The 10,661-nt window shown below is 44.5% G+C and overlaps 1 protein-coding gene across 6 annotated transcripts in view; it reads left to right on the top strand.

Moving 5' to 3' along the window:
• The first annotated feature begins 31 nt into the window (after positions 1-31).
• The window catches only part of VGLL3 (vestigial like family member 3), a 43,217-nt gene continuing 32,587 nt past the window's right edge, over positions 32-10,661 (top strand). For 3 of the 6 annotated variants that reach the window (XM_068691414.1, XM_068691388.1, XM_068691379.1), the window contains exon 1: positions 9,477-9,709. In XM_068691414.1, coding sequence (XP_068547515.1) covers positions 9,614-9,709 — 96 coding nt within the window. In that variant the 5' untranslated portion in view covers positions 9,477-9,613. Of the gene's footprint in view, positions 407-9,476; positions 9,710-9,787; positions 9,913-10,661 lie in introns of those variants that run through there. The other 3 variants (XM_068691397.1, XM_068691407.1, XM_068691413.1) reach the window with 3 other exon arrangements.

The following is a 10,661-nucleotide window of genomic DNA, read 5'->3' as shown; positions in this document are numbered from 1 at the left end:
ATATGTGCTAGATCGAGCATCCCAGTTGGATGTTTAGTTTGCAAAGTGATATGTCAGTGGCTGCTTAATTAGGAGTCTGCAACCCTCCTTTCTCAGATGCTGCTGCTTATTAAATGTTCCCTGATTGGGAATAATCAGATGTCATTGGTAGAATAGTTGCCTTTGGTCCGAGTGAAAGGACTTTACCACCTCTAACTTGGAGTTATGGCAGCAGGCTTGGACCCCAGAGGTTAGGGCTAAGGACAGAGGAGACAAACAGCCTTTTATTCTCCTTCCAAGGCAGGTGCTGTCAGTGAGGAGTGTTGTTGCACTCTGTGGCCTAGGAGAGGAAATGTTTCACCATCGCTGCCTGTGTATCCCACTCAAGGTGCTTCCTGGGGTTTCTCAGAAAGAAGTGCAAGAACAGGTGAGTGACTTCTCTTTGCTGCTTCTCTGTTCAGGCTGGGATGTGAGGGCAATAGCAATCACAACAGTTGGTGTTCAGCACCTCTGTGGAAGGCCTGTAAAGAATAAGCTGCTTGTAGTAAATGAATGTGGCTCATTCTCTAGTGGTGTAACCTTCTCTCATTTGGAAGGTAATTGGTACTTCTCAAAATTAAAGGCTTCAAGACTGTTTCTTCAGAGATGCTCCAGGATGCTGTGCTGAAACTGTAAAGATACCTCTGAAATAAACTGTTGTGTACTATTTAAGTGTTCTGGATTAATAATACTGGAAGCTTGGGGGGGGGGGGGAAGGCCTCACTGAAACTGATGGTGCTCATGGGAATTGTGGTACTGATAGACTCAGAGAATTAAGTTGTTTATTCATACTGCTCTGCCTGTGTTCTTAACCCAGGCAATTTTTCTGCCTCTAATGTACCTTCCCAGAGGTAACAACTCTCACTCACTTTGGAATTAAATGGATGAATTTAGAGGAAAATACCTAATATTTTAAGGAAAGCTGGCATAAATCAGAGAAAATACAGAGTCCTGGCAAGTTGGACTGATCTCCAAAAAAAGCTGAAATACATCAGGTGTTCCCCAGTGCTCAATTCTAAGACTAGTCCAGTTCCACATTTTTTATCAACAGGAGGCTCAACGTGAGCCAGCAGCATGTCCTGGCAGCCAAGAGGGTGAGCCACCTTTTGGGATGCATTAAACACAGTAGAGCCAGCTAGTCAAAAGAGGTGATTCCCCTGCTATATTTAGTACCGGTGCAGCCTCACTTTGAATATTGTGTGCAGTTCTGGTCTCCACAAGGTGAAAAGGATGTTAAGGTAGTGGAAAGCATCCAGAGGAGGACAACAAGGCTGGTAAAAGGGCTGGAGGACACCCTGGTTGTCTGGTCTGGAGAAGAGGAGGCCAAGAGGTGACCTCACTGCTCTCTGTAGCTTCCCGAGGAGGGGAGGCAAAGAGGGAGGTGCTGGTCTCTGCTCCCCACTAGCCAATGACAGGACACAGGAGAATGGCACAAAGCTGGACCTGAGGAGGATCAGACTGGGCATTGGGAACAATTATTTCCCATGAGGGTGGTCAAGAATTGGAGCAGGCTTCCTAGTGAGGTTGTTGGTGCCCCGTGCCTGCCAGCGTTCAAGATGCAGTTGGATATGCCCTCAATAACATACTTTAACTCTTGGTTAGCCCTGAAGTGGTCAGGAAGTTGGGCTTGATCTTTGAAGGTCCCTGTCAACTGAACCATAAGTTTTATGTACTACCATAAGTTTTATGTACTTTTAAGGCAGAAGCACAGAAAAATTTCTAGATGTTATGTGTGTATGTATATAGGGATAAGGTAAGAAAATCCCATTGTGGGGAAAAGGGGTAGATGGTGGGTGGTGAAGCTTAATCAGCTCTCTTATTCCTGCCTCTGGAAATATTATCCCTATTCAGTAGATTACTTTAGCTTGGGAGGAAGCAAAAGCCATTTTACTCTTTTCCCCATCCTCTGGCTCTCTGAATAGTGGAGAATATCACGGTGAGCAGTATACTTCATCCATAGATGGCTTTTTTCAGGCAGTTTCAGGATGATTGTTTTGCTTGCTTTGAGACATCTTTTTTCATTAGGGCAGTCATATTCTGTCAGATAGAGATGCATATGGAATAAGGAATAGACATAGTCTTAAATCTGGTTTCATACAGGAGAGTAAACTAGCTGCATGGCTTAAGCTCATGCCTGGATGGCAAAAATTCTGACCATGAGCTTGAGCTGATTAAGTCCACAGCCTCTATGTATCTAACTATAGGTCACATAGCCATTGTGGAAATTAGTGAATTAATATGTTTTACATGTATAGTAAAATGTATAGAAAGTATTTTTATGCATAAGTGCTACAGTTTGACTATTTGCTTTCCTACTAATACAAATTACTCTAAGAGTAGGGAAAAGTAATGATGCCATAGACAACAGAGAACAGCCAGTTAAGTGTTATTAATACATGCATTTTATTCACCAAGAGACTATTAATGCTCTACAAGTATTTTTCTAGCCATTTTCCTTCACCATTTGCACATGTTCTTTTGATGAGCAAAGAAAAGCTGATGAAAAGCCTATGATAATGAGATCAAGAGAAATATGAAAAGAAACTGAAAATGCTGACAGTCTTGATTATTAGAGTAATCTAGCATGGCAAATTACATTATTAATATACACTTGAAAAAAAGAGTAAAAAAAAAACAACAAGCAATTGTTAAATTGTTATAGGCGTTTATGAAATTGTGTGTTACAGGAACAAAACTACTCTTCACTTGCATTTAATGTACATATTTAGAGTTGGGAAGTGGTGCTTGGTATTAAAAACATGGCAGCATCTCTCTTAGTAAATGCTTTCTGTCATTTAAGCCAAAGGATTTGCATTTCCATGTTTCTGCAATCAGGAGTGTTCATCAAGTGCTCCTATAGTCACTAATCGCATCCAATAAATCATGAAGAGTGGTTCTAGATGCATTGTTATAGAAACCACTAATATCAAGTGGGGGTGTGAGGAGGAAGTAAAGTGAATGCAGCTCAACTGGTAGCAGTATTGCAATTACTCTTTTTCGTGACAGAGTTATCTAACACAGCCTACCTGTGAAAGATGGGTTTGCAACATCTGGTGGCAAAACTGTACAATAATGATAGAGGTCTGATGGTGAAACAGCTATGTAAAATCCCTTCTGGTCTCCTGCAGATTGTGATATCAGAATACAAGGTAGAGGTGAGGTCAGAAGCACTAGCTATGCTGGCAGGGGTGGCTGTAGAAAATCCAGGCATTATCTAGATGTGGAAAAAACAAATTTTAAGATTACTTTTTTTTTCTTTTTCTTTTTTTTTTTTTTTTCCTCCATACCAATAATTAATTTCAATTAAAACTGTGTTAGTCCTAGCTGGGACCTGTTCTATTAAACTTACATGTGCCTGTATCTGTGCTGACATGAGTGGAAGTGAAGGCAAGTGAGGACGATGGGATGGTTTCTTTGGATAGTAATTTCAGTAAAGTGTCATCAAAAGCCTTAGCCCTACCTTAGGGCTTGTTGGACTGGATCAAAACCTTTGGAGATAGCTGGTGCAAATGTGCTCTGCTTCATATTCACTTTGGTGGTTCAGATTTGTTCTATATGTCCTGCTGAGCTAATGGCTTACTGTGGGCTTCATGTCAGGCCAGGCATTGCAAGCTTGCCCCCAGCTGCATAAAATTGACAAGCATTCTGTATTGTGTTCTGCCTAACTCATCAGAAATGCATCTGTGCTATTCAGCAGTTACAGGTGTTGTACCAGTGACAGGAGGACTACTGTTGTATTCTGTGGGTGGCTATGCTGAAGACAACAGGAGGCATTTCAGAGCAAAGTGTCAGTGTTCATGAACAGGTCACAAGTCTCCAGCCCACAGAATAATAAAGCCCTGTTGTCCCAAGGATTTTGGACATTAGGAGCTGCTGGGCTTCATCCCCAGTTTCTCCATATTCACCACTTTTGCTGCAGCCCCAGGATTTGGCAGGGGGAGCAGGGAACAAGTCTGTGTTCAATCCACGGCCAGGTAGGCACCAAAACACCCCTCAGGATGTCTGGGAACAACACTGAAACTGCCCTGAACTAGGCCAGCTGCTGCTATTGCACCAGCTGGAAGGAAGACATCAGCGTGCTGCTTGCTGTTGTTGTGAGGAGGCTGAAAGAGAAAGGCATCAGCTGGCATCTGAAAGTTTCAAGCCACTTTATCCGCTTTCTCCTTCTCTTTTACAGTTACTGCCCAGCTTCCTTGCACTTCCCTCACAGATGCAACAGGGCCCCCAAATTCAACTGCTGAGATGGAAACATGTTTAATAATGCCTTATGAAAAAGACATGGTGAAAAATTCCAATGTAGATGGGGGATTTTAGTGACAGATTGTGCCCTGGGATTCTAGTGCATATCTTCCATTAAAGCTGTTGAAAATGTTCGCATTTCAAGGAAGAATTTGGGCTGTTGACACAATTCCCTGTCTTTCTTTGGGACCCAGACATTTTCTGTGGTAACATAAAATATTATAAGAAAAATAAATATAATGCATTTAGGCATTAAAATGAATAACAGTCCTTGATCTATTGCTGAAGATTACAGACATGAGATGTGAAAGCTGTTCTTAAAGTAAGATAGACTTTTGCTCTAATTGGCACTGCAGCTGTCCTTTTATTACAAAATATGAAGGAGATGACTAGAGAGGTGTCCAGATCCTTGCATCACACAGAGAGATTGCTATGTATCTGATGATCATAACTTTGGCCAGTAGCTTGCTGTATTTTGTTGTCCTTTGAATCAAGTGATCCTAAATCTCAGGGTAGCATACTTACTGCACATGAGCTGCTGCCTCCAATTCCAGAGAGGACAAAACCTCAGTGGTGAGTGTATAATTGCTATATTTTTAAGGGAAACATTAAGCCTCTTGTACTCCTAAGGTGCTGTATGAATGAAAATGGCATTGAATGAACAGAATACTACTAGCCCCACCCCAAAACAAACAAACAAACAAACAAAAACCCTTCGGTGTTTTTTTTTTTATTTTTTATTGGAGAACTATAAAAATTTTGTCCTGGGAAAATGAAATAATTCTTATACTTCTGTTCTCCCTCCCAAGATACTTGGGGCAGTCTCAGCATATTTTCATTCTGCCTTTTCAGGAATGAAATGGAGTGTCTGCCTGCCCCAACCTCATGCATCTCCCCTGGGGACCAGGGAGAGCCTGAGCTCAGCCGAGTACTTGTAGAGCACTCTGGTGCCTATTGCACTTCTGGGACTTGCACTGTGTCAGCTGGAAGTGTAGGTCATGGTGATGACGGTACTGCAGCTTTACAGGAACATGCCTAGGAGCCCTTGTATCCTTGGGTCAAAGTAAACTCCCCAGTGGGGCTACCCGTCATCATGTAAATTGGTGTGAAACCAGAAATGTGTGTGGCAAGCTTCATGAGAAACCTAATTTGCTTTAGACGATGTTTGTCAAAATCGAATTGTCTGTGCAAAACTGCTGCTCCATCAAAATATTTTTTTTTCTCCATCTTACCAGAGAATTTCTAGCTTGTTGTGATGAACATAATTTTCACCCTTTCGATTCCTTTACATACAAGACATAGACAGCACCTGGTGTTTATTTCCTTGGGATATAGTGTGTATCTTCAGAGCTGGGCTCTTCATTTAGGAAAAACAAAACACTCTGCATTTTTGACTGTTGAGTGGACAGTAACAGCAAAGCCAAGGGGCTTTGCCTGTAACTGCTAGCCACAGCTAGCTAGGGTGTGGTTTAAGATGATTTAAATACTTATAGGATGCCAGCAGAGGGTGAAACGAGGAAAGGGGGGAAATGAAGGAGAACTTGTTTGTCTTAATCTCCATAGAATGGTTTAATGTACAGTTTTATCCCCTTTAAAACAAACAAACAACAACAACAAAAAAGAGAAAATATGGTGAAAAGGGAGGGGCAGGACCTTTACTTTCTGTTGCTGCTGTTCAAAAGGTTTGAAATGCTTGCAACGTTTTTACAGCATTTATTCAGACCTAAATTTTCTGATAGGTGGAAGTGGTGAGCACCCGCAACTCCAACAGGAAAGGGTCAACTCAGAAAACCCAAACACATGATTTCTCGATGAGGGTGTGCAAACTGCTGCTGCTTCTATGTCTTTGCACTGTCCCTTTCTGTCAGAATTATAGCACAGCTGGCAAACCATGCTTCCTTTTCATTACAACCCAAAGAGCTGATGTACCTAGCCATATCTGGCTGTGGTGCTTATCTGGTTTTCCATCAGGATTTTCTGGTCTCTATTTCCTAGGGTTGCCCTTGGCATTGCTGAATTTCAGCTGGCCTAAGAAGTAACATGGTCTGGTGGATTTAAGAAACTAGAATGCACACCAAAGGCAAATGAACTTTAAGTACAGCTAATTGGTTACATTCCTTGTTAAAGAAATAGATTAGAGCAGGAAGCTGGTGTGTTGCTCTTCTGTAAAGATGACCAGTCATAACTTGGTCTGTTCCCCTCCTCTCCTTTTGTCAGTGTGATGCATCAGCAAGCTGTGCTCTTCACTCCCAAACAGAGAAAGGGGACACCAATAAATTAGAATGCCTTTAAAATAGATATGTGTGTGTGTGTGCATATATATATATATATAAAAATCTTACCAAATCTTACACTTCACCTGGGCTGTTATTTCATGAAATTATTTTATTATCACACTGATTGTCATTGCAATTTTATGGTTTGCTATAATCTTTGGGCTCCTCATGTTTGCAGTTATTGTTGTGAAATAATATGGAGGCAGAAAGCAGTGGGGTTTGTTTGTTTGTTTGTTTTTAACGCTCTTATTCCTTGTGAAATCTGCAAATTCAAAACTGCCTCTGAAAAAGGACCCTCTGTATACCCCGGAGCACTGTAACACTGCTAAAAACAGAAACTGGATGCTTTCTCATGGGGTGGAGGGGAAAGAGTTGAGAAAGGTGGCAGTTTTACCCCAACTGTCTCATGATGTTTGAATGCTGGGAGGCAGAAAGTAACATAATAAATATCTGAAAATGCAGCCACTTACCACACTTTCATATAAATTCCAGATTACGGGCCAGATTCACTGTTGACATAAGCAGATGCAAATCTAATGAAGTCACTGCAGTTGCTTCTGCTTATGCCAGAGGTGAATTTGTCCCTATTTTTGGAACACATTAGTTTTTGTGCTACAGCACTGACACACTGTGTCGTGTCAAAATCATTTTCGACCATGGCTTAGTGCCACTAGCTGACTGACACGATGTATCATGTCAAACATCTGCCTAGTAATGGTCCCGTTCTGCTTCTCGACATGATGTATCGTGCCACTGTGTCGTGCCTGAAGGCATCCGATAGGAATTGCAGCAGGATCTGAAATAATGAGGAATGCGTACTAATTGAATATCTGAGCATTTTTGGCATCCTGTGGGAAACAGCGCTCTGTATGTCAGACTATCTGTAAGCTTCTTGCAAACTCCTCGTGTACTTGGGTGTAAAGCGATCACTAATGTACTCCCACCTCAACACATTGTGTTGGCACAGTAAATGACAAATACATTTCTATTTTGGCCTGGTTCTGCTTTAAGGACCAGCACTGGATTTTCTCCACAAAGCAATCAATCAGTATGAAAAGAGCTTGCTCCTGCTCGTGATTTTACAACCTTCTGTTACTGTGCATTAAGTGTAGAAGCATGTTGTTTTGTTTCACTTCTTATTTTTTGATAAAGTAGCATCTGGCCTTCTAACCACTGTGCCTGAAAGGGTTTTCCCTCAGCCAGGGATGGATCTAAGTGACATCTCCCCTCGACCGGGAAGACCATTCCCTGCCCTGAGCAGCTCTGCTTGGCAGGATTATGCCCAGCACTCAAGCATGGGAGCCAGGGGATGGAGTGGCCACAGGAGCACCTGAGCGTGGGCGCCTCTGGGAGCTGTTCCCGGCACCAGCCTCCAGCACCTGCCTGCTTTGTTGTCAGGGTCACCTTGTGGCAATAGGAAATGAGGGGAAAGGATTTCTGAAAGTAACAGTGCCCGTGCTGACTGGAGATTGGTGGATAGCAATCATCTCTGGAATTTTCTGTTTCCCCAAAGAAGCCATTCAGAAGCCCATACATGCAGCACTGCAAAGTCCATGTTGTATGCGTGCTAGCCAAGCATTGACACTTCTGACTGGCTGCAAAGTTTGATGTAGAGATTGACTCCATTTAGGCAGATATACAAAATGCAACAACTATCAGGAACAAATTACCAGGGCTTTATTAAAGGGGTATATAGCTACCTTAAGAGCTGTATACCCAAAAATAAAATAAATGTACCTGCAGGAAATTGAATCTTTTTTTTTTTTTCAAAGTATTGCAGTTGAATGCTTCAGAGAAATGCTTTCTATAAACAGGGAATCCTACTGGGGTCAGACAGAGCTATTTTAACCTCGTGTATTCATCTCACTGTTCTGGCAGAGGAGATGCATGTGTGTTTGTGTGTGTATATATACAGAGAGAGAGAAGGTATAAATTTAGTATATTTGATTGAAGGCTCCAATTTCGGAAACTATTAAGTATAGGCACACTTCAAAGGAATTTTTTTAAAAATAAATTTGAAATAATTCATTTTAGGCCAAAGAAGAAGAAAACAAGAGCAAGCAAGTGTGGTCGTGTCTAGGCTTATAAGCTGGGATAATGCTACCGAGCTGTATGCTGACTCGTTTCCATGTGAGGAATGGTATCAAAAGCCTTCAAGTATGGGACTGCAGTGGGGCGGCTCACAGGCAAGAATGTGTGCAGAGGTAGGCCACGAATGTATCTGAGTAGGATTAGAGCCATTACAGCCAGATCCTGGTTTGCTACACATTTTTTAAGTCGAGAAGTGCAGTTATGTGATTTTTCTTTTATTTATTTATTTATTTTTAAGATTGTGAACCAAAAGTGGGGAGTGAGGAGAGACCTTTTGGGCAGTCAAGTGATGTGTGCAGCCTTCCAGCTAATGGGGCAAGTGGGTTCTTCCTGGACAAACTTCCAGGCAGTGCTGCAAATCCTTTGGGAAGAGGTGTGTGGCCCATGCGAGTGACTTGACTGGGGGACGGTCCCCTCTTCTCCAGCTTTGCCATGCTTCTCGTGCGCCTGGGGACCATGGGAGAGAAACTGGGCAGTGAGATGCTCCTCATTCCCATTGAGCAATGAGAAGGGAAAGGGACCTGCACCCCGCCCGCCGCCCCCCCCCTCAAAAAAAAAAAAGTAAAAAAAAAAAAAAAAAAAAAAAAGTTTGTAGTTATTAATAATAAAGTAGTAATGAGCATCTATTCATCAGTTATTAATTACCACGCAGCGCCGGGTTTGGGGGGGGGGGGGGGAGGGCTTATAAAGGATGCGCAGGTGCTTCCGCGCCCGCGGAGCTGTATCGGGGGCGGAGGGGGGGAGGTGAAGAAGGGGGGCCGGGGGCGCGGCCTCCTTCCTCCATCCCCCGCCCTCCGCGGCCGCTCCGCGGAGCCGCCGCGCTATAAGTGCGGGCGCGGAGCGCGGCGGGCGCCGAAGATGCGCTGGCAGCCGGCGCTGCGCGGCGCCCCGCCGCGGCCGCCCTGCGCGGAGGAGGAAGAGGAGGAGGAGGAGGAGGAGGAGGGGGAAGAAGGCGGTGGCGGCGGCGCGGGGCGGCCGCGGCCGCGGCCATGAGCTGCTCGGACGTGGCCATGCAGCAGCCTGCCCCCCCGGCGGCGTGCGGGGCGCCCCGCTATCTGCCCGGAGCCGCAGCGGGCTGTCCGCAGGTGAGCGGTGGGGTTGGGTGATGGAGGGGAAAGGGGAGGGGGGCTTTGCGGAGGGACCCCCCCCTCGGCGGGCTGCACGGCGCATCGCTGGCTGGCCGGGGCGGAGACCTCCGTCCCGGCCAGCCAGCGATGCGCCGTGCAGCCCCCGGGTTGATTCGGAGATGCGGGGAGTTGGTGAGGGTGTCCCAGAGCAACGGAGTCTGGTAAGACTTTAAAAAAAATAAAATAAATAAAAATAAAATTCTCATATTTGACTTGCTCTGCTGGAGTGGGGCGAGACGGGGGAAAAAGTTGCTTCTTGCCGCCTTCTCCCCCCTCATCGTCCCTGCTCGCCCGTGCGGTGCGGTGCGGTGCGCTCCGCAGGAGCGCACACGGGAGGGGACCCGCGCTGCTCCCTGTGCTGCTCCCCGCGGAGCGGGCGCGCCTCGCCGTGCTGAGCCGCACAGCCCGGCTCTCCTGGAAGAGCGGCTCCGGCGAGTTTCCAACTGAATTTGGTGATCAGATGTATTTGGAAGAGAGGAAAAAAAAAAAAAAAAAAGTGAATCAGGAAATTCTTATCAGGCTGACAGCATTTTTAGACTATGCAGTGCGTGGGTGAAGTGGGACTAATATTGACTTGGCCCTAATGTAGTCATCTGAGAATACATTTTTTGGTTGTTGCTGCATTCCATAAGGTTTTATCATTATTATCCACGAAGATTGTTTTCTCTGTACATGGGAAGTGACCCCTAATATCAACTTGCCTTGGAGACACGAATATGGGCTAAAACATTAAAATTCCTATCACTTGTTATTGTTTTTTTCTTTATTGTTGGGAAAAGAGCTTTTGCAGAAATGATACCGAAGCTGACTTTTCCAGGTCGCTCATGTTGTTCACTGTAAACATGGGCTCTGGAAAACTCGTGAGTTTAGTCTGTTGCAGCGTGCCTGCTTTGTTATTTCTTCTCCGATC

This window comes from Anas acuta, chromosome 1 (genome assembly GCF_963932015.1).
Source record: "Anas acuta chromosome 1, bAnaAcu1.1, whole genome shotgun sequence".
Lineage (NCBI taxonomy): Eukaryota > Metazoa > Chordata > Aves > Anseriformes > Anatidae > Anas > Anas acuta.
The sequence above is the reverse complement of the archived record's forward strand: the minus strand, read 5'-3'. Positions and strand labels throughout refer to the sequence as shown.